Source organism: Bos grunniens, chromosome 3 (assembly GCF_055505025.1).
Source record: "Bos grunniens cultivar Pamir isolate PY7600 chromosome 3, Bosgru_T2T1.0, whole genome shotgun sequence".
Taxonomy (NCBI): domain Eukaryota; kingdom Metazoa; phylum Chordata; class Mammalia; order Artiodactyla; family Bovidae; genus Bos; species Bos grunniens.
Window position 1 is genome coordinate 354,825 of NC_141167.1, and position 25,910 is coordinate 380,734.

General features: G+C 60.6%; 1 protein-coding gene across 1 annotated transcript in view; it reads right to left on the reverse strand.

The window, feature by feature from the left end:
* LOC147374749 (uncharacterized) overlaps positions 1-25,910 on the reverse strand; it is a 60,008-nt gene that overhangs the window by 7,798 nt on the left and 26,300 nt on the right. Inside the window, exon 4 of the mRNA XM_086394579.1 lies at positions 4,879-5,827. Coding sequence (XP_086250705.1) covers positions 4,879-5,827 — 949 coding nt within the window. The remainder of the gene's footprint in view (positions 1-4,878; positions 5,828-25,910) is intronic.

A 25,910-nucleotide genomic window follows, 5' to 3' on the forward strand; every position in this document is an offset into this window, starting at 1 on the left:
CCCTCCTCCGTGTTTGGACTGGTGAATCACGACCGCGCCGGCAGGCAGGGCAGACTGGACCTTCCGCAGCTCCAAGGCCGGCTTCGGTCGGCTGTGTTCTTGCAGGCGTCTCCACTGCTCTAAGCTCATCCCTTCGACCTCTGTGTCCCCCGGGGACTCCTCCGACCCAGGAGCTCTGCCGCTGGCGTCTCCTGCAGGCTGCCCGGGGTCTGTGGGGTCAGCCCCGACGGGGGCCGCTGCCCCTCCCCCAGCGCCCCCTTCCCACGCACCCTCCCGGGCGTAGAACAGGACGTAGGCGCTCTGGCTCAGGGCAGCGGTCTCGTCACAGGCGGTCACCTTGGCATCGTCCATCTTATACCATTGGCCGTTGCCCGCTCGGACGTAACAGAAGTAGTGTCCTCGCTCACAGCTCCACCCGGAGTGCACCAGCACGGCATAGAGCACGTAGCCCAGTGGCCCTGCCTTCCGCTCAGACGTGTAGGGCTGCAGGTCCAAGCACTGGGGATAGCGCACCTCCTGAGCCCTTTTGGCCCCGCTCACCGGTGTGAACCGCTTCAGCACCAGCACCAGGACCTGGGAGGTGCTGTGCAAAGTCAACCTCTTGGTGGCAGGCACCTTCCGGAGACAGACGCCACAGTCATAGGCATTGTCCGCGTCCAGCTTCTCGGGCTTCACCAGCTCTCTCAGAGCTTGCTCCACACTCTGAGCCGCCGTGATATCCAGGCTGATGTCCAGATAAGGGTCGAACGTGTCCGAGACACCGAGGCAGCGGAGACACTGGATCTGAGACCTCCAGGTCCCGCCGAAGATCTGACGGATGACGGTGGTGTCCTCGGAGGCATGGCCCGACGGCTGGGATGCACTCAAGCACCCTTGCTGCATGGCATTCAGAGTGAACACCAGAAACTCGTGGGCATCTTCCTGCTGGTGTCTGTGGAAGCCCGCCAGCAGGTCCTTGCGGGGCCGGATCACCTCTCCCGCGTGAAGGAGGGCTCGGGTCACGTGAGCTCGCATGGCACAGAGCGTGCAGGCGCTGCGGGCCGGACAGAGGGTGGCGTGCTGCTGGGACACCATCCAGCTGGCCAGGGGCGGCGTGTGGCTCAGACACTGCAGCGCCGCATTCACGTAGCAGGTGTTCCCCAGGTTCTGAAGCCCAGCCCCCACCCCCCACGGCCCCTTCCAACTCAGGGCGCCTTTCTGGCCAGGCGTCAGCCCTGCTGACCCAGGAGCCAAGTCACCCCGCTGGGGACGCCCAAGCGCCGGCGACGGCCCCTCAGGCACAGACGGTCCCCGAAGGGCATCCGCACCAGCGGCGCTGGGCCCACAACCTTGCCCTCCGGGGAAGACGTCGAAGGGAGACGGACACACACCTCCCCCGTGCTCAGAAGCAGCCCCCGGGGCTCTGCACACAAGGCCCACGAGGGTTTCCATCTCCTACCTGCAGCTGCACGCCGACGCCTCCTTCCCTCAGACGGTCCGGCTCCAGAAAAGGGCCTGGGCCCCGCCCCCTCGGGCCTTTGGGGGCTTCCCCACAGCCCCACCCCCGCACGTGCAGGCTCCTCATTGGCTGAGGCGGCCGAGGGCGTGCCCACTCCCACTCCCGCCATCCAACCACCCACACTTTTCTCGGGGAATTCCCCTTGACGAGGCCCCACACGCACTTCCGACCTGACCCCCTGGACCAAAGGGCTCGGGATGCAAGTGATTCGGGGGCATTGGGCCTTCCAGCCTTGCCCGCTAGAGATTCACTGCGGGGCTTCCGAGTTCAGCACACAAATGCCGGCTGCACAGGACTTCCGTGGGCTCACCATTCACATCCTAACACACGTGTGGAAACATATGTCTGCCCACCGAACCTCTCCCCTTTAGGGGTCTCCCGACCCCAGACCCCTGCCTGAGGACAACCCCTCCCCGGACAACAATAAACCCTTGCCTCAACTTTGCGCTCCAGCGAGGTCCTCCCCAATTTCTATGCGTTCTCACTGGACACTCTTCTAGCGTTCAGGGTCCTAGCACCAAAAGATGCCAGCAGAGTGCCACATATGCTTTTCTCCCTTCAGGGCCGTTGCTCAAGACCCAAAGCGAGCTCATTTAGAAAGGCATAGGCTTCCTGCAACTTTGGATTCATTTCTGCAGCTCCTTTTCTCTCTCCGCTGCCCTTTTTTCTTCCTTTTCCTTCTTCCTTTATCATTTACTGTTTTTTTTTTTTTCCCTGCTTGGTGTTTTTGGGTTTTATGAGTGGTTTTTTTTTTTTTTTTCCATTTATTTTTAAACTTTTTAAAAAAATTTTGTGTTCATTTTGTTATTTTTTTGTTGCTTTTATTCTCTTTCTCTCTTTTATATACACTAGTTGACTCATACAGTCGTCTTTCGAATTCCGGGGCTCAAAATGTGGTATAAATCAAGGTATAAAAAAGGTTTCCCTCCTGGAGGAGGATGACTGTTGCTTTCCTTCTCGGTGTGTGACATGTGTGTTTGTTTGCTCTCCCGTCCTGGACATTATGCTTGCCTTCCAGGACTATGGGGGTTTGACCGTCCACAGGTTTACCATAGCTGGAGTGTTGATTCCGTTGGTCCTTACTAGGAAAGAAGGGCCCTGACCCCGTTTTCTTCCTTAGCCTATTGCACCCCTCCCACCTCCCGCTCCCCCCATCCCATCCTAGGAGCCTACCGCTTTGTGCTTTATGATCCAAGTGCTCACACCCTTGCTGTCCTCTTACCTCCTTCCCATGGCACAGAGAAGCGAGATCAGCCAGGATTTTTCTCTCTTTTGCACGGATTTCGCCCAGCATAAGGCCACCTTCCCATTCCCTCTGTCCCGCCACCCCAATCGACATTCTCCTCCTCCTCCTCCTCCTCCTCCTCCTCCTCCTTCTTCAGAGGGTGTGGATGGGGCAAGCAGTAAGTCCATTTGAGACGATGGGGCGGAGGAAAGATGCGTGGTGATGATGAGGGCGGACTGTGGGTGGCTCCGCTTCCTCGTGCAGGGCACGCTTGTTCGTGTTCTCGGGGGAGGATACTGCTCATCATTCTTTGTCCTCTCTACGTGCGGAGGGCATGGTGCGGCGTAGGTAGCCATGCGGGGGAAACAAGCCATCGGAACGTTCTCTGTGCCTTGCCACGCCGACTAGCGCAGTCAGGAGCCAGAGTTGGCCCTCGAGGTCGGAGATGTTCCATCGCAAATTCCCGGTCTGCCAAAGTTTGATGGAGGGTTTGGGGTTTGAAGCCATCAGCCAAGCCAAAGAAAGAAAAACGCAAGAGGTGGTCGATAAGGGGCCTCAGGTGCCCCTCCAGCGGGTCACGGGCCCATGAGGCAGTCGAGAAAGCAGCTAGGGGAGGACAGCTTCCCCACCGCCCCAGGCACTTTGGAGGCCGGCCGCATCTCCTCGCGTCCAGAGGCGTTTGCCCGGGGCCCAGCTGGATGAGACTGCCAGACAGGACGGGCAGAGTCGGAAGTCCAGTTGTCTTGCTATCACAATCTAGGGTAGGCTCGGGTCTTTCCTCAGTGCGGGGAGGACCTTTGCTTTCAGAAATGAACGTGGCGCGACATATCTCCACTCAGGCACCGGTGCGATGCTGGTGGAGAAGTTTCTTTGGGACTGGTTGGGTTGCCTTTCTCCCCTTGGCCTTCGTGTTGGTGCTGGTGGTGCTGGTGGTGCTGGTGGCGGTGCTCATGGCCTTGTGGATCGCTTCTCCTGTTTGGCACTTGGAGCTTCTCCAGCGTACTCCTTGCACCGGACATGGAGCCCCAGGGACCTTTGCGGACGAGCGTCGTGCCGGGGACGCGCGCATCCCCGCCTCATTCCTGCCGGACCCTCCGCCAAGTAGCACGAGGCCTCCCAAGGACAGACACCCATAAAGGCTGCTTGCCCGTCTTCTCCCCGGACGCCTCTCGACGTCTGGGCCATTTTCGAGAGCCTGACCGGCCGGAAGGAGACGGTTCATGGACCTGCACCCGCTCTTCCCTGCCCCCCGAAGGGCTCCCGAGATCTTCTCCTTGCTCGGCGGGCTGTGAGCGCTCTGTGAGGCGTCTCCAGGCCGCGTCACTCACCCGAGGCCAGCGGTGCGGCCAGGGAACGGAGACGGGGAACGAAAGGCAAACCCACACCCAAAGTCCCATCCCGAGAGGACTCTCCCACCCTCGCAGAAGTGGGAGGCCCTCGGACCGTGCCCAGGCCCGCTCATGCACCCCATCACCCCATCCTCTCCAGCGACTTCCCAGCAGAGCCAGCCCTCGAGAGCTCAGCCGCTCAGGCACGAGCCCGTCCCAAGTGAACACCGAGACCCCGGGCACACTCCAGGCCCCGCTTCTTCCCAGGAGGCTGCATCACGCACACGGCCGAGAGGAACTCGCTCCTCGTCGGAACTCTTGGTGCGTCACACAGGGCGTGCCGCACACAGCGTGTGCCTGGGCGTCTGCACGCATGTGCGTCAGAGCCGACCTACCGCCACAGCCCCAGAGACGGCCGCGGCTTCTTGTTCTTCCCCTTGGTGGCTCTGGCCCTCCCGCTGGCACAAGGGCCGTTGCCGACGTTCCTCGGCCCCGGAGGCGGGGTGTCCGTGCTGGGACGGTCGAGCCGCTCGTGCTCCTGTTGGGGCGGCGTGCGGTTTCTCCCTCCTCCGTGTTTGGACTGGTGAATCACGACCGCGCCGGCAGGCAGGGCAGACTGGACCTTCCGCAGCTCCAAGGCCGGCTTCGGTCGGCTGTGTTCTTGCAGGCGTCTCCACTGCTCTAAGCTCATCCCTTCGACCTCTGTGTCCCCCGGGGACTCCTCCGACCCAGGAGCTCTGCCGCTGGCGTCTCCTGCAGGCTGCCCGGGGTCTGTGGGGTCAGCCCCGACGGGGGCCGCTGCCCCTCCCCCAGCGCCCCCTTCCCACGCACCCTCCCGGGCGTAGAACAGGACGTAGGCGCTCTGGCTCAGGGCAGCGGTCTCGTCACAGGCGGTCACCTTGGCATCGTCCATCTTATACCATTGGCCGTTGCCCGCTCGGACGTAACAGAAGTAGTGTCCTCGCTCACAGCTCCACCCGGAGTGCACCAGCACGGCATAGAGCACGTAGCCCAGTGGCCCTGCCTTCCGCTCAGACGTGTAGGGCTGCAGGTCCAAGCACTGGGGATAGCGCACCTCCTGAGCCCTTTTGGCCCCGCTCACCGGTGTGAACCGCTTCAGCACCAGCACCAGGACCTGGGAGGTGCTGTGCAAAGTCAACCTCTTGGTGGCAGGCACCTTCCGGAGACAGACGCCACAGTCATAGGCATTGTCCGCGTCCAGCTTCTCGGGCTTCACCAGCTCTCTCAGAGCTTGCTCCACACTCTGAGCCGCCGTGATATCCAGGCTGATGTCCAGATAAGGGTCGAACGTGTCCGAGACACCGAGGCAGCGGAGACACTGGATCTGAGACCTCCAGGTCCCGCCGAAGATCTGACGGATGACGGTGGTGTCCTCGGAGGCATGGCCCGACGGCTGGGATGCACTCAAGCACCCTTGCTGCATGGCATTCAGAGTGAACACCAGAAACTCGTGGGCATCTTCCTGCTGGTGTCTGTGGAAGCCCGCCAGCAGGTCCTTGCGGGGCCGGATCACCTCTCCCGCGTGAAGGAGGGCTCGGGTCACGTGAGCTCGCATGGCACAGAGCGTGCAGGCGCTGCGGGCCGGACAGAGGGTGGCGTGCTGCTGGGACACCATCCAGCTGGCCAGGGGCGGCGTGTGGCTCAGACACTGCAGCGCCGCATTCACGTAGCAGGTGTTCCCCAGGTTCTGAAGCCCAGCCCCCACCCCCCACGGCCCCTTCCAACTCAGGGCGCCTTTCTGGCCAGGCGTCAGCCCTGCTGACCCAGGAGCCAAGTCACCCCGCTGGGGACTCCCAAGCGCCGGCGACGGCCCCTCAGGCACAGAGGGTCCCCGAAGGGCATCCGCACCAGCGGCGCTGGGCCCACAACCTTGCCCTCCGGGGAAGACGTCGAAGGGAGACGGACACACACCTCCCCCGTGCTCAGAAGCAGCCCCCGGGGCTCTGCACACAAGGCCCACGAGGGTTTCCATCTCCTACCTGCAGCTGCACGCCGACGCCTCCTTCCCTCAGACGGTCCGGCTCCAGAAAAGGGCCTGGGCCCCGCCCCCTCGGGCCTTTGGGGGCTTCCCCACAGCCCCACCCCCGCACGTGCAGGCTCCTCATTGGCTGAGGCGGCCGAGGGCGTGCCCACTCCCACTCCCGCCATCCAACCACCCACACTTTTCTCGGGGAATTCCCCTTGACGAGGCCCCACACGCACTTCCGACCTGACCCCCTGGACCAAAGGGCTCGGGATGCAAGTGATTCGGGGGCATTGGGCCTTCCAGCCTTGCCCGCTAGAGATTCACTGCGGGGCTTCCGAGTTCAGCACACAAATGCCGGCTGCACAGGACTTCCGTGGACTCACCATTCACATCCTAACACACGTGTGGAAACATATGTCTGCCCACCGAACCTCTCCCCTTTAGGGGTCTCCCGACCCCAGACCCCTGCCTGAGGACAACCCCTCCCCGGACAACAATAAACCCTTGCCTCAACTTTGCGCTCCAGCGAGGTCCTCCCCAATTTCTATGCGTTCTCACTGGACACTCTTCTAGCGTTCAGGGTCCTAGCACCAAAAGATGCCAGCAGAGTGCCACATATGCTTTTCTCCCTTCAGGGCCGTTGCTCAAGACCCAAAGCGAGCTCATTTAGAAAGGCATAGGCTTCCTGCAACTTTGGATTCATTTCTGCAGCTCCTTTTCTCTCTCCGCTGCCCTTTTTTCTTCCTTTTCCTTCTTCCTTTATCATTTACTGTTTTTTTTTTTTCCCTGCTTGGTGTTTTTGGGTTTTATGAGTGGTTTTTTTTTTTTTTTTCCATTTATTTTTAAACTTTTTAAAAAAATTTTGTGTTCATTTTGTTATTTTTTTGTTGCTTTTATTCTCTTTCTCTCTTTTATATACACTAGTTGACTCATACAGTCGTCTTTCGAATTCCGGGGCTCAAAATGTGGTATAAATCAAGGTATAAAAAAGGTTTCCCTCCTGGAGGAGGATGACTGTTGCTTTCCTTCTCGGTGTGTGACATGTGTGTTTGTTTGCTCTCCCGTCCTGGACATTATGCTTGCCTTCCAGGACTATGGGGGTTTGACCGTCCACAGGTTTACCATAGCTGGAGTGTTGATTCCGTTGGTCCTTACTAGGAAAGAAGGGCCCTGACCCCGTTTTCTTCCTTAGCCTATTGCACCCCTCCCACCTCCCGCTCCCCCCATCCCATCCTAGGAGCCTACCGCTTTGTGCTTTATGATCCAAGTGCTCACACCCTTGCTGTCCTCTTACCTCCTTCCCATGGCACAGAGAAGCGAGATCAGCCAGGATTTTTCTCTCTTTTGCACGGATTTCGCCCAGCATAAGGCCACCTTCCCATTCCCTCTGTCCCGCCACCCCAATCGACATTCTCCTCCTCCTCCTCCTCCTCCTCCTCCTCCTCCTCCTCCTCCTTCTTCAGAGGGTGTGGATGGGGCAAGCAGTAAGTCCATTTGAGACGATGGGGCGGAGGAAAGATGCGTGGTGATGATGAGGGCGGACTGTGGGTGGCTCCGCTTCCTCGTGCAGGGCACGCTTGTTCGTGTTCTCGGGGGAGGATACTGCTCATCATTCTTTGTCCTCTCTACGTGCGGAGGGCATGGTGCGGCGTAGGTAGCCATGCGGGGGAAACAAGCCATCGGAACGTTCTCTGTGCCTTGCCACGCCGACTAGCGCAGTCAGGAGCCAGAGTTGGCCCTCGAGGTCGGAGATGTTCCATCGCAAATTCCCGGTCTGCCAAAGTTTGATGGAGGGTTTGGGGTTTGAAGCCATCAGCCAAGCCAAAGAAAGAAAAACGCAAGAGGTGGTCGATAAGGGGCCTCAGGTGCCCCTCCAGCGGGTCACGGGCCCATGAGGCAGTCGAGAAAGCAGCTAGGGGAGGACAGCTTCCCCACCGCCCCAGGCACTTTGGAGGCCGGCCGCATCTCCTCGCGTCCAGAGGCGTTTGCCCGGGGCCCAGCTGGATGAGACTGCCAGACAGGACGGGCAGAGTCGGAAGTCCAGTTGTCTTGCTATCACAATCTAGGGTAGGCTCGGGTCTTTCCTCAGTGCGGGGAGGACCTTTGCTTTCAGAAATGAACGTGGCGCGACATATCTCCACTCAGGCACCGGTGCGATGCTGGTGGAGAAGTTTCTTTGGGACTGGTTGGGTTGCCTTTCTCCCCTTGGCCTTCGTGTTGGTGCTGGTGGTGCTGGTGGTGCTGGTGGCGGTGCTCATGGCCTTGTGGATCGCTTCTCCTGTTTGGCACTTGGAGCTTCTCCAGCGTACTCCTTGCACCGGACATGGAGCCCCAGGGACCTTTGCGGACGAGCGTCGTGCCGGGGACGCGCGCATCCCCGCCTCATTCCTGCCGGACCCTCCGCCAAGTAGCACGAGGCCTCCCAAGGACAGACACCCATAAAGGCTGCTTGCCCGTCTTCTCCCCGGACGCCTCTCGACGTCTGGGCCATTTTCGAGAGCCTGACCGGCCGGAAGGAGACGGTTCATGGACCTGCACCCGCTCTTCCCTGCCCCCCGAAGGGCTCCCGAGATCTTCTCCTTGCTCGGCGGGCTGTGAGCGCTCTGTGAGGCGTCTCCAGGCCGCGTCACTCACCCGAGGCCAGCGGTGCGGCCAGGGAACGGAGACGGGGAACGAAAGGCAAACCCACACCCAAAGTCCCATCCCGAGAGGACTCTCCCACCCTCGCAGAAGTGGGAGGCCCTCGGACCGTGCCCAGGCCCGCTCATGCACCCCATCACCCCATCCTCTCCAGCGACTTCCCAGCAGAGCCAGCCCTCGAGAGCTCAGCCGCTCAGGCACGAGCCCGTCCCAAGTGAACACCGAGACCCCGGGCACACTCCAGGCCCCGCTTCTTCCCAGGAGGCTGCATCACGCACACGGCCGAGAGGAACTCGCTCCTCGTCGGAACTCTTGGTGCGTCACACAGGGCGTGCCGCACACAGCGTGTGCCTGGGCGTCTGCACGCATGTGCGTCAGAGCCGACCTACCGCCACAGCCCCAGAGACGGCCGCGGCTTCTTGTTCTTCCCCTTGGTGGCTCTGGCCCTCCCGCTGGCACAAGGGCCGTTGCCGACGTTCTTCGGCCCCGGAGGCGGGGTGTCCGTGCTGGGACGGTCGAGCCGCTCGTGCTCCTGTTGGGGCGGCGTGCGGTTTCTCCCTCCTCCGGGTTTGGACTGGTGAATCACGACCGCGCCGGCAGGCAGGGCAGACTGGACCTTCCGCAGCTCCAAGGCCGGCTTCGGTCGGCTGTGTTCTTGCAGGCGTCTCCACTGCTCTAAGCTCATCCCTTCGACCTCTGTGTCCCCCGGGGACTCCTCCGACCCAGGAGCTCTGCCGCTGGCGTCTCCTGCAGGCTGCCCGGGGTCTGTGGGGTCAGCCCCGACGGGGGCCGCTGCCCCTCCCCCAGCGCCCCCTTCCCACGCACCCTCCCGGGCGTAGAACAGGACGTAGGCGCTCTGGCTCAGGGCAGCGGTCTCGTCACAGGCGGTCACCTTGGCATCGTCCATCTTATACCATTGGCCGTTGCCCGCTCGGACGTAACAGAAGTAGTGTCCTCGCTCACAGCTCCACCCGGAGTGCACCAGCACGGCATAGAGCACGTAGCCCAGTGGCCCTGCCTTCCGCTCAGACGTGTAGGGCTGCAGGTGCAAGCACTGGGGATAGCGCACCTCCTGAGCCCTTTTGGCCCCGCTCACCGGTGTGAACCGCTTCAGCACCAGCACCAGGACCTGGGAGGTGCTGTGCAAAGTCAACCTCTTGGTGGCAGGCACCTTCCGGAGACAGACGCCACAGTCATAGGCATTGTCCGCGTCCAGCTTCTCGGGCTTCACCAGCTCTCTCAGAGCTTGCTCCACACTCTGAGCCGCCGTGATATCCAGGCTGATGTCCAGATAAGGGTCGAACGTGTCCGAGACACCGAGGCAGCGGAGACACTGGATCTGAGACCTCCAGGTCCCGCCGAAGATCTGACGGATGACGGTGGTGTCCTCGGAGGCATGGCCCGACGGCTGGGATGCACTCAAGCACCCTTGCTGCATGGCATTCAGAGTGAACACCAGAAACTCGTGGGCATCTTCCTGCTGGTGTCTGTGGAAGCCCGCCAGCAGGTCCTTGCGGGGCCGGATCACCTCTCCCGCGTGAAGGAGGGCTCGGGTCACGTGAGCTCGCATGGCACAGAGCGTGCAGGCGCTGCGGGCCGGACAGAGGGTGGCGTGCTGCTGGGACACCATCCAGCTGGCCAGGGGCGGCGTGTGGCTCAGACACTGCAGCGCCGCATTCACGTAGCAGGTGTTCCCCAGGTTCTGAAGCCCAGCCCCCACCCCCCACGGCCCCTTCCAACTCAGGGCGCCTTTCTGGCCAGGCGTCAGCCCTGCTGACCCAGGAGCCAAGTCACCCCGCTGGGGACGCCCAAGCGCCGGCGACGGCCCCTCAGGCACAGACGGTCCCCGAAGGGCATCCGCACCAGCGGCGCTGGGCCCACAACCTTGCCCTCCGGGGAAGACGTCGAAGGGAGACGGACACACACCTCCCCCGTGCTCAGAAGCAGCCCCCGGGGCTCTGCACACAAGGCCCACGAGGGTTTCCATCTCCTACCTGCAGCTGCACGCCGACGCCTCCTTCCCTCAGACGGTCCGGCTCCAGAAAAGGGCCTGGGCCCCGCCCCCTCGGGCCTTTGGGGGCTTCCCCACAGCCCCACCCCCGCACGTGCAGGCTCCTCATTGGCTGAGGCGGCCGAGGGCGTGCCCACTCCCACTCCCGCCATCCAACCACCCACACTTTTCTCGGGGAATTCCCCTTGACGAGGCCCCACACGCACTTCCGACCTGACCCCCTGGACCAAAGGGCTCGGGATGCAAGTGATTCGGGGGCATTGGGCCTTCCAGCCTTGCCCGCTAGAGATTCACTGCGGGGCTTCCGAGTTCAGCACACAAATGCCGGCTGCACAGGACTTCCGTGGACTCACCATTCACATCCTAACACACGTGTGGAAACATATGTCTGCCCACCGAACCTCTCCCCTTTAGGGGTCTCCCGACCCCAGACCCCTGCCTGAGGACAACCCCTCCCCGGACAACAATAAACCCTTGCCTCAACTTTGCGCTCCAGCGAGGTCCTCCCCAATTTCTATGCGTTCTCACTGGACACTCTTCTAGCGTTCAGGGTCCTAGCACCAAAAGATGCCAGCAGAGTGCCACATATGCTTTTCTCCCTTCAGGGCCGTTGCTCAAGACCCAAAGCGAGCTCATTTAGAAAGGCATAGGCTTCCTGCAACTTTGGATTCATTTCTGCAGCTCCTTTTCTCTCTCCGCTGCCCTTTTTTCTTCCTTTTCCTTCTTCCTTTATCATTTACTGTTTTTTTTTTTTTCCCTGCTTGGTGTTTTTGGGTTTTATGAGTGGTTTTTTTTTTTTTTTTCCATTTATTTTTAAACTTTTTAAAAAAATTTTGTGTTCATTTTGTTATTTTTTTGTTGCTTTTATTCTCTTTCTCTCTTTTATATACACTAGTTGACTCATACAGTCGTCTTTCGAATTCCGGGGCTCAAAATGTGGTATAAATCAAGGTATAAAAAAGGTTTCCCTCCTGGAGGAGGATGACTGTTGCTTTCCTTCTCGGTGTGTGACATGTGTGTTTGTTTGCTCTCCCGTCCTGGACATTATGCTTGCCTTCCAGGACTATGGGGGTTTGACCGTCCACAGGTTTACCATAGCTGGAGTGTTGATTCCGTTGGTCCTTACTAGGAAAGAAGGGCCCTGACCCCGTTTTCTTCCTTAGCCTATTGCACCCCTCCCACCTCCCGCTCCCCCCATCCCATCCTAGGAGCCTACCGCTTTGTGCTTTATGATCCAAGTGCTCACACCCTTGCTGTCCTCTTACCTCCTTCCCATGGCACAGAGAAGCGAGATCAGCCAGGATTTTTCTCTCTTTTGCACGGATTTCGCCCAGCATAAGGCCACCTTCCCATTCCCTCTGTCCCGCCACCCCAATCGACATTCTCCTCCTCCTCCTCCTCCTCCTCCTCCTCCTCCTCCTCCTCCTTCTTCAGAGGGTGTGGATGGGGCAAGCAGTAAGTCCATTTGAGACGATGGGGCGGAGGAAAGATGCGTGGTGATGATGAGGGCGGACTGTGGGTGGCTCCGCTTCCTCGTGCAGGGCACGCTTGTTCGTGTTCTCGGGGGAGGATACTGCTCATCATTCTTTGTCCTCTCTACGTGCGGAGGGCATGGTGCGGCGTAGGTAGCCATGCGGGGGAAACAAGCCATCGGAACGTTCTCTGTGCCTTGCCACGCCGACTAGCGCAGTCAGGAGCCAGAGTTGGCCCTCGAGGTCGGAGATGTTCCATCGCAAATTCCCGGTCTGCCAAAGTTTGATGGAGGGTTTGGGGTTTGAAGCCATCAGCCAAGCCAAAGAAAGAAAAACGCAAGAGGTGGTCGATAAGGGGCCTCAGGTGCCCCTCCAGCGGGTCACGGGCCCATGAGGCAGTCGAGAAAGCAGCTAGGGGAGGACAGCTTCCCCACCGCCCCAGGCACTTTGGAGGCCGGCCGCATCTCCTCGCGTCCAGAGGCGTTTGCCCGGGGCCCAGCTGGATGAGACTGCCAGACAGGACGGGCAGAGTCGGAAGTCCAGTTGTCTTGCTATCACAATCTAGGGTAGGCTCGGGTCTTTCCTCAGTGCGGGGAGGACCTTTGCTTTCAGAAATGAACGTGGCGCGACATATCTCCACTCAGGCACCGGTGCGATGCTGGTGGAGAAGTTTCTTTGGGACTGGTTGGGTTGCCTTTCTCCCCTTGGCCTTCGTGTTGGTGCTGGTGGTGCTGGTGGTGCTGGTGGCGGTGCTCATGGCCTTGTGGATCGCTTCTCCTGTTTGGCACTTGGAGCTTCTCCAGCGTACTCCTTGCACCGGACATGGAGCCCCAGGGACCTTTGCGGACGAGCGTCGTGCCGGGGACGCGCGCATCCCCGCCTCATTCCTGCCGGACCCTCCGCCAAGTAGCACGAGGCCTCCCAAGGACAGACACCCATAAAGGCTGCTTGCCCGTCTTCTCCCCGGACGCCTCTCGACGTCTGGGCCATTTTCGAGAGCCTGACCGGCCGGAAGGAGACGGTTCATGGACCTGCACCCGCTCTTCCCTGCCCCCCGAAGGGCTCCCGAGATCTTCTCCTTGCTCGGCGGGCTGTGAGCGCTCTGTGAGGCGTCTCCAGGCCGCGTCACTCACCCGAGGCCAGCGGTGCGGCCAGGGAACGGAGACGGGGAACGAAAGGCAAACCCACACCCAAAGTCCCATCCCGAGAGGACTCTCCCACCCTCGCAGAAGTGGGAGGCCCTCGGACCGTGCCCAGGCCCGCTCATGCACCCCATCACCCCATCCTCTCCAGCGACTTCCCAGCAGAGCCAGCCCTCGAGAGCTCAGCCGCTCAGGCACGAGCCCGTCCCAAGTGAACACCGAGACCCCGGGCACACTCCAGGCCCCGCTTCTTCCCAGGAGGCTGCATCACGCACACGGCCGAGAGGAACTCGCTCCTCGTCGGAACTCTTGGTGCGTCACACAGGGCGTGCCGCACACAGCGTGTGCCTGGGCGTCTGCACGCATGTGCGTCAGAGCCGACCTACCGCCACAGCCCCAGAGACGGCCGCGGCTTCTTGTTCTTCCCCTTGGTGGCTCTGGCCCTCCCGCTGGCACAAGGGCCGTTGCCGACGTTCTTCGGCCCCGGAGGCGGGGTGTCCGTGCTGGGACGGTCGAGCCGCTCGTGCTCCTGTTGGGGCGGCGTGCGGTTTCTCCCTCCTCCGGGTTTGGACTGGTGAATCACGACCGCGCCGGCAGGCAGGGCAGACTGGACCTTCCGCAGCTCCAAGGCCGGCTTCGGTCGGCTGTGTTCTTGCAGGCGTCTCCACTGCTCTAAGCTCATCCCTTCGACCTCTGTGTCCCCCGGGGACTCCTCCGACCCAGGAGCTCTGCCGCTGGCGTCTCCTGCAGGCTGCCCGGGGTCTGTGGGGTCAGCCCCGACGGGGGCCGCTGCCCCTCCCCCAGCGCCCCCTTCCCACGCACCCTCCCGGGCGTAGAACAGGACGTAGGCGCTCTGGCTCAGGGCAGCGGTCTCGTCACAGGCGGTCACCTTGGCATCGTCCATCTTATACCATTGGCCGTTGCCCGCTCGGACGTAACAGAAGTAGTGTCCTCGCTCACAGCTCCACCCGGAGTGCACCAGCACGGCATAGAGCACGTAGCCCAGTGGCCCTGCCTTCCGCTCAGACGTGTAGGGCTGCAGGTGCAAGCACTGGGGATAGCGCACCTCCTGAGCCCTTTTGGCCCCGCTCACCGGTGTGAACCGCTTCAGCACCAGCACCAGGACCTGGGAGGTGCTGTGCAAAGTCAACCTCTTGGTGGCAGGCACCTTCCGGAGACAGACGCCACAGTCATAGGCATTGTCCGCGTCCAGCTTCTCGGGCTTCACCAGCTCTCTCAGAGCTTGCTCCACACTCTGAGCCGCCGTGATATCCAGGCTGATGTCCAGATAAGGGTCGAACGTGTCCGAGACACCGAGGCAGCGGAGACACTGGATCTGAGACCTCCAGGTCCCGCCGAAGATCTGACGGATGACGGTGGTGTCCTCGGAGGCATGGCCCGACGGCTGGGATGCACTCAAGCACCCTTGCTGCATGGCATTCAGAGTGAACACCAGAAACTCGTGGGCATCTTCCTGCTGGTGTCTGTGGAAGCCCGCCAGCAGGTCCTTGCGGGGCCGGATCACCTCTCCCGCGTGAAGGAGGGCTCGGGTCACGTGAGCTCGCATGGCACAGAGCGTGCAGGCGCTGCGGGCCGGACAGAGGGTGGCGTGCTGCTGGGACACCATCCAGCTGGCCAGGGGCGGCGTGTGGCTCAGACACTGCAGCGCCGCATTCACGTAGCAGGTGTTCCCCAGGTTCTGAAGCCCAGCCCCCACCCCCCACGGCCCCTTCCAACTCAGGGCGCCTTTCTGGCCAGGCGTCAGCCCTGCTGACCCAGGAGCCAAGTCACCCCGCTGGGGACGCCCAAGCGCCGGCGACGGCCCCTCAGGCACAGACGGTCCCCGAAGGGCATCCGCACCAGCGGCGCTGGGCCCACAACCTTGCCCTCCGGGGAAGACGTCGAAGGGAGACGGACACACACCTCCCCCGTGCTCAGAAGCAGCCCCCGGGGCTCTGCACACAAGGCCCACGAGGGTTTCCATCTCCTACCTGCAGCTGCACGCCGACGCCTCCTTCCCTCAGACGGTCCGGCTCCAGAAAAGGGCCTGGGCCCCGCCCCCTCGGGCCTTTGGGGGCTTCCCCACAGCCCCACCCCCGCACGTGCAGGCTCCTCATTGGCTGAGGCGGCCGAGGGCGTGCCCACTCCCACTCCCGCCATCCAACCACCCACACTTTTCTCGGGGAATTCCCCTTGACGAGGCCCCACACGCACTTCCGACCTGACCCCCTGGACCAAAGGGCTCGGGATGCAAGTGATTCGGGGGCATTGGGCCTTCCAGCCTTGCCCGCTAGAGATTCACTGCGGGGCTTCCGAGTTCAGCACACAAATGCCGGCTGCACAGGACTTCCGTGGACTCACCATTCACATCCTAACACACGTGTGGAAACATATGTCTGCCCACCGAACCTCTCCCCTTTAGGGGTCTCCCGACCCCAGACCCCTGCCTGAGGACAACCCCTCCCCGGACAACAATAAACCCTTGCCTCAACTTTGCGCTCCAGCGAGGTCCTCCCCAATTTCTATGCGTTCTCACTGGACACTCTTCTAGCGTTCAGGGTCCTAGCACCAAAAGATGCCAGCAGAGTGCCACATATGCTTTTCTCCCTTCAGGGCCGTTGCTCAAGACCCAAAGCGAGCTCATTTAGAAAGGCATAGGCTTCCTGCAACTTTGGATTCATTTCTGCAGCTCCTTTTCTCTCTCCGCTGCCCTTTTTTCTTCCTTTTCCTTCTTCCTTTATCATTTACTGTTTTTTTTTTTTCCCTGCTTGGTGTTTTTGGGTTTTATGAGTGGCTTTTTTTTTTTTTTCCATTTATTTTTAAACTTTTTAAAAAAATTTTGTGTTCATTTTGTTATTTTTTTGTTGCTTTTATTCTCTTTCTCTCTTTTATATACACTAGTTGACTCATACAGTCGTCTTTCGAATTCCGGGGCTCAAAATGTGGTATAAATCAAGGTATAAAAAAGGTTTCCCTCCTGGAGGAGGATGACTGTTGCTTTCCTTCTCGGTGTGTGACATGTGTGTTTGTTTGCTCTCCCGTCCTGGACATTATGCTTGCCTTCCAGGACTATGGGGGTTTGACCGTCCACAGGTTTACCATAGCTGGAGTGTTGATTCCGTTGGTCCTTACTAGGAAAGAAGGGCCCTGACCCCGTTTTCTTCCTTAGCCTATTGCACCCCTCCCACCTCCCGCTCCCCCCATCCCATCCTAGGAGCCTACCGCTTTGTGCTTTATGATCCAAGTGCTCACACCCTTGCTGTCCTCTTACCTCCTTCCCATGGCACAGAGAAGCGAGATCAGCCAGGATTTTTCTCTCTTTTGCACGGATTTCGCCCAGCATAAGGCCACCTTCCCATTCCCTCTGTCCCGCCACCCCAATCGACATTCTCCTCCTCCTCCTCCTCCTCCTCCTCCTCCTCCTCCTTCTTCAGAGGGTGTGGATGGGGCAAGCAGTAAGTCCATTTGAGACGATGGGGCGGAGGAAAGATGCGTGGTGATGATGAGGGCGGACTGTGGGTGGCTCCGCTTCCTCGTGCAGGGCACGCTTGTTCGTGTTCTCGGGGGAGGATACTGCTCATCATTCTTTGTCCTCTCTACGTGCGGAGGGCATGGTGCGGCGTAGGTAGCCATGCGGGGGAAACAAGCCATCGGAACGTTCTCTGTGCCTTGCCACGCCGACTAGCGCAGTCAGGAGCCAGAGTTGGCCCTCGAGGTCGGAGATGTTCCATCGCAAATTCCCGGTCTGCCAAAGTTTGATGGAGGGTTTGGGGTTTGAAGCCATCAGCCAAGCCAAAGAAAGAAAAACGCAAGAGGTGGTCGATAAGGGGCCTCAGGTGCCCCTCCAGCGGGTCACGGGCCCATGAGGCAGTCGAGAAAGCAGCTAGGGGAGGACAGCTTCCCCACCGCCCCAGGCACTTTGGAGGCCGGCCGCATCTCCTCGCGTCCAGAGGCGTTTGCCCGGGGCCCAGCTGGATGAGACTGCCAGACAGGACGGGCAGAGTCGGAAGTCCAGTTGTCTTGCTATCACAATCTAGGGTAGGCTCGGGTCTTTCCTCAGTGCGGGGAGGACCTTTGCTTTCAGAAATGAACGTGGCGCGACATATCTCCACTCAGGCACCGGTGCGATGCTGGTGGAGAAGTTTCTTTGGGACTGGTTGGGTTGCCTTTCTCCCCTTGGCCTTCGTGTTGGTGCTGGTGGTGCTGGTGGTGCTGGTGGCGGTGCTCATGGCCTTGTGGATCGCTTCTCCTGTTTGGCACTTGGAGCTTCTCCAGCGTACTCCTTGCACCGGACATGGAGCCCCAGGGACCTTTGCGGACGAGCGTCGTGCCGGGGACGCGCGCATCCCCGCCTCATTCCTGCCGGACCCTCCGCCAAGTAGCACGAGGCCTCCCAAGGACAGACACCCATAAAGGCTGCTTGCCCGTCTTCTCCCCGGACGCCTCTCGACGTCTGGGCCATTTTCGAGAGCCTGACCGGCCGGAAGGAGACGGTTCATGGACCTGCACCCGCTCTTCCCTGCCCCCCGAAGGGCTCCCGAGATCTTCTCCTTGCTCGGCGGGCTGTGAGCGCTCTGTGAGGCGTCTCCAGGCCGCGTCACTCACCCGAGGCCAGCGGTGCGGCCAGGGAACGGAGACGGGGAACGAAAGGCAAACCCACACCCAAAGTCCCATCCCGAGAGGACTCTCCCACCCTCGCAGAAGTGGGAGGCCCTCGGACCGTGCCCAGGCCCGCTCATGCACCCCATCACCCCATCCTCTCCAGCGACTTCCCAGCAGAGCCAGCCCTCGAGAGCTCAGCCGCTCAGGCACGAGCCCGTCCCAAGTGAACACCGAGACCCCGGGCACACTCCAGGCCCCGCTTCTTCCCAGGAGGCTGCATCACGCACACGGCCGAGAGGAACTCGCTCCTCGTCGGAACTCTTGGTGCGTCACACAGGGCGTGCCGCACACAGCGTGTGCCTGGGCGTCTGCACGCATGTGCGTCAGAGCCGACCTACCGCCACAGCCCCAGAGACGGCCGCGGCTTCTTGTTCTTCCCCTTGGTGGCTCTGGCCCTCCCGCTGGCACAAGGGCCGTTGCCGACGTTCTTCGGCCCCGGAGGCGGGGTGTCCGTGCTGGGACGGTCGAGCCGCTCGTGCTCCTGTTGGGGCGGCGTGCGGTTTCTCCCTCCTTCGTGTTTGGACTGGTGAATCACGACCGCGCCGGCAGGCAGGGCAGACTGGACCTTCCGCAGCTCCAAGGCCGGCTTCGGTCGGCTGTGTTCTTGCAGGCGTCTCCACTGCTCTAAGCTCATCCCTTCGACCTCTGTGTCCCCCGGGGACTCCTCCGACCCAGGAGCTCTGCCGCTGGCGTCTCCTGCAGGCTGCCCGGGGTCTGTGGGGTCAGCCCCGACGGGGGCCGCTGCCCCTCCCCCAGCGCCCCCTTCCCACGCACCCTCCCGGGCGTAGAACAGGACGTAGGCGCTCTGGCTCAGGGCAGCGGTCTCGTCACAGGCGGTCACCTTGGCATCGTCCATCTTATACCATTGGCCGTTGCCCGCTCGGACGTAACAGAAGTAGTGTCCTCGCTCACAGCTCCACCCGGAGTGCACCAGCACGGCATAGAGCACGTAGCCCAGTGGCCCTGCCTTCCGCTCAGACGTGTAGGGCTGCAGGTGCAAGCACTGGGGATAGCGCACCTCCTGAGCCCTTTTGGCCCCGCTCACCGGTGTGAACCGCTTCAGCACCAGCACCAGGACCTGGGAGGTGCTGTGCAAAGTCAACCTCTTGGTGGCAGGCACCTTCCGGAGACAGACGCCACAGTCATAGGCATTGTCCGCGTCCAGCTTCTCGGGCTTCACCAGCTCTCTCAGAGCTTGCTCCACACTCTGAGCCGCCGTGATATCCAGGCTGATGTCCAGATAAGGGTCGAACGTGTCCGAGACACCGAGGCAGCGGAGACACTGGATCTGAGACCTCCAGGTCCCGCCGAAGATCTGACGGATGACGGTGGTGTCCTCGGAGGCATGGCCCGACGGCTGGGATGCACTCAAGCACCCTTGCTGCATGGCATTCAGAGTGAACACCAGAAACTCGTGGGCATCTTCCTGCTGGTGTCTGTGGAAGCCCGCCAGCAGGTCCTTGCGGGGCCGGATCACCTCTCCCGCGTGAAGGAGGGCTCGGGTCACGTGAGCTCGCATGGCACAGAGCGTGCAGGCGCTGCGGGCCGGACAGAGGGTGGCGTGCTGCTGGGACACCATCCAGCTGGCCAGGGGCGGCGTGTGGCTCAGACACTGCAGCGCCGCATTCACGTAGCAGGTGTTCCCCAGGTTCTGAAGCCCAGCCCCCACCCCCCACGGCCCCTTCCAACTCAGGGCGCCTTTCTGGCCAGGCGTCAGCCCTGCTGACCCAGGAGCCAAGTCACCCCGCTGGGGACGCCCAAGCGCCGGCGACGGCCCCTCAGGCACAGAGGGTCCCCGAAGGGCATCCGCACCAGCGGCGCTGGGCCCACAACCTTGCCCTCCGGGGAAGACGTCGAAGGGAGACGGACACACACCTCCCCCGTGCTCAGAAGCAGCCCCCGGGGCTCTGCACACAAGGCCCACGAGGGTTTCCATCTCCTACCTGCAGCTGCACGCCGACGCCTCCTTCCCTCAGACGGTCCGGCTCCAGAAAAGGGCCTGGGCCCCGCCCCCTCGGGCCTTTGGGGGCTTCCCCACAGCCCCACCCCCGCACGTGCAGGCTGCTCATTGGCTGAGGCGGCCGAGGGCGTGCCCACTCCCACTCCCGCCATCCAACCACCCACACTTTTCTCGGGGAATTCCCCTTGACGAGGCCCCACACGCACTTCCGACCTGACCCCCTGGACCAAAGGGCTCGGGATGCAAGTGATTCGGGGGCATTGGGCCTTCCAGCCTTGCCCGCTAGAGATTCACTGCGGGGCTTCCGAGTTCAGCACACAAATGCCGGCTGCACAGGACTTCCGTGGGCTCACCATTCACATCCTAACACACGTGTGGAAACATATGTCTGCCCACCGAACCTCTCCCCTTTAGGGGTCTCCCGACCCCAGACCCCTGCCTGAGGACAACCCCTCCCCGGACAACAATAAACCCTTGCCTCAACTTTGCGCTCCAGCGAGGTCCTCCCCAATTTCTATGCGTTCTCACTGGACACTCTTCTAGCGTTCAGGGTCCTAGCACCAAAAGATGCCAGCAGAGTGCCACATATGCTTTTCTCCCTTCAGGGCCGTTGCTCAAGACCCAAAGCGAGCTCATTTAGAAAGGCATAGGCTTCCTGCAACTTTGGATTCATTTCTGCAGCTCCTTTTCTCTCTCCGCTGCCCTTTTTTCTTCCTTTTCCTTCTTCCTTTATCATTTACTGTTTTTTTTTTTTTCCCTGCTTGGTGTTTTTGGGTTTTATGAGTGGTTTTTTTTTTTTTTTTTTCCATTTATTTTTAAACTTTTTTTAAAAATTTTGTGTTCATTTTGTTATTTTTTTGTTGCTTTTATTCTCTTTCTCTCTTTTATATACACTAGTTGACTCATACAGTCGTCTTTCGAATTCCGGGGCTCAAAATGTGGTATAAATCAAGGTATAAAAAAGGTTTCCCTCCTGGAGGAGGATGACTGTTGCTTTCCTTCTCGGTGTGTGACATGTGTGTTTGTTTGCTCTCCCGTCCTGGACATTATGCTTGCCTTCCAGGACTATGGGGGTTTGACCGTCCACAGGTTTACCATAGCTGGAGTGTTGATTCCGTTGGTCCTTACTAGGAAAGAAGGGCCCTGACCCCGTTTTCTTCCTTAGCCTATTGCACCCCTCCCACCTCCCGCTCCCCCCATCCCATCCTAGGAGCCTACCGCTTTGTGCTTTATGATCCAAGTGCTCACACCCTTGCTGTCCTCTTACCTCCTTCCCATGGCACAGAGAAGCGAGATCAGCCAGGATTTTTCTCTCTTTTGCACGGATTTCGCCCAGCATAAGGCCACCTTCCCATTCCCTCTGTCCCGCCACCCCAATCGACATTCTCCTCCTCCTCCTCCTCCTCCTCCTCCTCCTCCTTCTTCAGAGGGTGTGGATGGGGCAAGCAGTAAGTCCATTTGAGACGATGGGGCGGAGGAAAGATGCGTGGTGATGATGAGGGCGGACTGTGGGTGGCTCCGCTTCCTCGTGCAGGGCACGCTTGTTCGTGTTCTCGGGGGAGGATACTGCTCATCATTCTTTGTCCTCTCTACGTGCGGAGGGCATGGTGCGGCGTAGGTAGCCATGCGGGGGAAACAAGCCATCGGAACGTTCTCTGTGCCTTGCCACGCCGACTAGCGCAGTCAGGAGCCAGAGTTGGCCCTCGAGGTCGGAGATGTTCCATCGCAAATTCCCGGTCTGCCAAAGTTTGATGGAGGGTTTGGGGTTTGAAGCCATCAGCCAAGCCAAAGAAAGAAAAACGCAAGAGGTGGTCGATAAGGGGCCTCAGGTGCCCCTCCAGCGGGTCACGGGCCCATGAGGCAGTCGAGAAAGCAGCTAGGGGAGGACAGCTTCCCCACCGCCCCAGGCACTTTGGAGGCCGGCCGCATCTCCTCGCGTCCAGAGGCGTTTGCCCGGGGCCCAGCTGGATGAGACTGCCAGACAGGACGGGCAGAGTCGGAAGTCCAGTTGTCTTGCTATCACAATCTAGGGTAGGCTCGGGTCTTTCCTCAGTGCGGGGAGGACCTTTGCTTTCAGAAATGAACGTGGCGCGACATATCTCCACTCAGGCACCGGTGCGATGCTGGTGGAGAAGTTTCTTTGGGACTGGTTGGGTTGCCTTTCTCCCCTTGGCCTTCGTGTTGGTGCTGGTGGTGCTGGTGGTGCTGGTGGCGGTGCTCATGGCCTTGTGGATCGCTTCTCCTGTTTGGCACTTGGAGCTTCTCCAGCGTACTCCTTGCACCGGACATGGAGCCCCAGGGACCTTTGCGGACGAGCGTCGTGCCGGGGACGCGCGCATCCCCGCCTCATTCCTGCCGGACCCTCCGCCAAGTAGCACGAGGCCTCCCAAGGACAGACACCCATAAAGGCTGCTTGCCCGTCTTCTCCCCGGACGCCTCTCGACGTCTGGGCCATTTTCGAGAGCTTGACCGGCCGGAAGGAGACGGTTCATGGACCTGCACCCGCTCTTCCCTGCCCCCCGAAGGGCTCCCGAGATCTTCTCCTTGCTCGGCGGGCTGTGAGCGCTCTGTGAGGCGTCTCCAGGCCGCGTCACTCACCCGAGGCCAGCGGTGCGGCCAGGGAACGGAGACGGGGAACGAAAGGCAAACCCACACCCAAAGTCCCATCCCGAGAGGACTCTCCCACCCTCGCAGAAGTGGGAGGCCCTCGGACCGTGCCCAGGCCCGCTCATGCACCCCATCACCCCATCCTCTCCAGCGACTTCCCAGCAGAGCCAGCCCTCGAGAGCTCAGCCGCTCAGGCACGAGCCCGTCCCAAGTGAACACCGAGACCCCGGGCACACTCCAGGCCCCGCTTCTTCCCAGGAGGCTGCATCACGCACACGGCCGAGAGGAACTCGCTCCTCGTCGGAACTCTTGGTGCGTCACACAGGGCGTGCCGCACACAGCGTGTGCCTGGGCGTCTGCACGCATGTGCGTCAGAGCCGACCTACCGCCACAGCCCCAGAGACGGCCGCGGCTTCTTGTTCTTCCCCTTGGTGGCTCTGGCCCTCCCGCTGGCACAAGGGCCGTTGCCGACGTTCTTCGGCCCCGGAGGCGGGGTGTCCGTGCTGGGACGGTCGAGCCGCTCGTGCTCCTGTTGGGGCGGCGTGCGGTTTCTCCCTCCTCCGTGTTTGGACTGGTGAATCACGACCGCGCCGGCAGGCAGGGCAGACTGGACCTTCCGCAGCTCCAAGGCCGGCTTCGGTCGGCTGTGTTCTTGCAGGCGTCTCCACTGCTCTAAGCTCATCCCTTCGACCTCTGTGTCCCCCGGGGACTCCTCCGACCCAGGAGCTCTGCCGCTGGCGTCTCCTGCAGGCTGCCCGGGGTCTGTGGGGTCAGCCCCGACGGGGGCCGCTGCCCCTCCCCCAGCGCCCCCTTCCCACGCACCCTCCCGGGCGTAGAACAGGACGTAGGCGCTCTGGCTCAGGGCAGCGGTCTCGTCACAGGCGGTCACCTTGGCATCGTCCATCTTATACCATTGGCCGTTGCCTGCTCGGACGTAACAGAAGTAGTGTCCTCGCTCACAGCTCCACCCGGAGTGCACCAGCACGGCATAGAGCACGTAGCCCAGTGGCCCTGCCTTCCGCTCAGACGTGTAGGGCTGCAGGTCCAAGCACTGGGGATAGCGCACCTCCTGAGCCCTTTTGGCCCCGCTCACCGGTGTGAACCGCTTCAGCACCAGCACCAGGACCTGGGAGGTGCTGTGCAAAGTCAACCTCTTGGTGGCAGGCACCTTCCGGAGACAGACGCCACAGTCATAGGCATTGTCCGCGTCCAGCTTCTCGGGCTTCACCAGCTCTCTCAGAGCTTGCTCCACACTCTGAGCCGCCGTGATATCCAGGCTGATGTCCAGATAAGGGTCGAACGTGTCCGAGACACCGAGGCAGCGGAGACACTGGATCTGAGACCTCCAGGTCCCGCCGAAGATCTGACGGATGACGGTGGTGTCCTCGGAGGCATGGCCCGACGGCTGGGATGCACTCAAGCACCCTTGCTGCATGGCATTCAGAGTGAACACCAGAAACTCGTGGGCATCTTCCTGCTGGTGTCTGTGGAAGCCCGCCAGCAGGTCCTTGCGGGGCCGGATCACCTCTCCCGCGTGAAGGAGGGCTCGGGTCACGTGAGCTCGCATGGCACAGAGCGTGCAGGCGCTGCGGGCCGGACAGAGGGTGGCGTGCTGCTGGGACACCATCCAGCTGGCCAGGGGCGGCGTGTGGCTCAGACACTGCAGCGCCGCATTCACGTAGCAGGTGTTCCCCAGGTTCTGAAGCCCAGCCCCCACCCCCCACGGCCCCTTCCAACTCAGGGCGCCTTTCTGGCCAGGCGTCAGCCCTGCTGACCCAGGAGCCAAGTCACCCCGCTGGGGACGCCCAAGCGCCGGCGACGGCCCCTCAGGCACAGAGGGTCCCCGAAGGGCATCCGCACCAGCGGCGCTGGGCCCACAACCTTGCCCTCCGGGGAAGACGTCGAAGGGAGACGGACACACACCTCCCCCGTGCTCAGAAGCAGCCCCCGGGGCTCTGCACACAAGGCCCACGAGGGTTTCCATCTCCTACCTGCAGCTGCACGCCGACGCCTCCTTCCCTCAGACGGTCCGGCTCCAGAAAAGGGCCTGGGCCCCGCCCCCTCGGGCCTTTGGGGGCTTCCCCACAGCCCCACCCCCGCACGTGCAGGCTCCTCATTGGCTGAGGCGGCCGAGGGCGTGCCCACTCCCACTCCCGCCATCCAACCACCCACACTTTTCTCGGGGAATTCCCCTTGACGAGGCCCCACACGCACTTCCGACCTGACCCCCTGGACCAAAGGGCTCGGGATGCAAGTGATTCGGGGGCATTGGGCCTTCCAGCCTTGCCCGCTAGAGATTCACTGCGGGGCTTCCGAGTTCAGCACACAAATGCCGGCTGCACAGGACTTCCGTGGGCTCACCATTCACATCCTAACACACGTGTGGAAACATATGTCTGCCCACCGAACCTCTCCCCTTTAGGGGTCTCCCGACCCCAGACCCCTGCCTGAGGACAACCCCTCCCCGGACAACAATAAACCCTTGCCTCAACTTTGCGCTCCAGCGAGGTCCTCCCCAATTTCTATGCGTTCTCACTGGACACTCTTCTAGCGTTCAGGGTCCTAGCACCAAAAGATGCCAGCAGAGTGCCACATATGCTTTTCTCCCTTCAGGGCCGTTGCTCAAGACCCAAAGCGAGCTCATTTAGAAAGGCATAGGCTTCCTGCAACTTTGGATTCATTTCTGCAGCTCCTTTTCTCTCTCCGCTGCCCTTTTTTCTTCCTTTTCCTTCTTCCTTTATCATTTACTGTTTTTTTTTTTTTCCCTGCTTGGTGTTTTTGGGTTTTATGAGTGGTTTTTTTTTTTTTTTTTTTCCATTTATTTTTAAACTTTTTAAAAAAATTTTGTGTTCATTTTGTTATTTTTTTGTTGCTTTTATTCTCTTTCTCTCTTTTATATACACTAGTTGACTCATACAGTCGTCTTTCGAATTCCGGGGCTCAAAATGTGGTATAAATCAAGGTATAAAAAAGGTTTCCCTCCTGGAGGAGGATGACTGTTGCTTTCCTTCTCGGTGTGTGACATGTGTGTTTGTTTGCTCTCCCGTCCTGGACATTATGCTTGCCTTCCAGGACTATGGGGGTTTGACCGTCCACAGGTTTACCATAGCTGGAGTGTTGATTCCGTTGGTCCTTACTAGGAAAGAAGGGCCCTGACCCCGTTTTCTTCCTTAGCCTATTGCACCCCTCCCACCTCCCGCTCCCCCCATCCCATCCTAGGAGCCTACCGCTTTGTGCTTTATGATCCAAGTGCTCACACCCTTGCTGTCCTCTTACCTCCTTCCCATGGCACAGAGAAGCGAGATCAGCCAGGATTTTTCTCTCTTTTGCACGGATTTCGCCCAGCATAAGGCCACCTTCCCATTCCCTCTGTCCCGC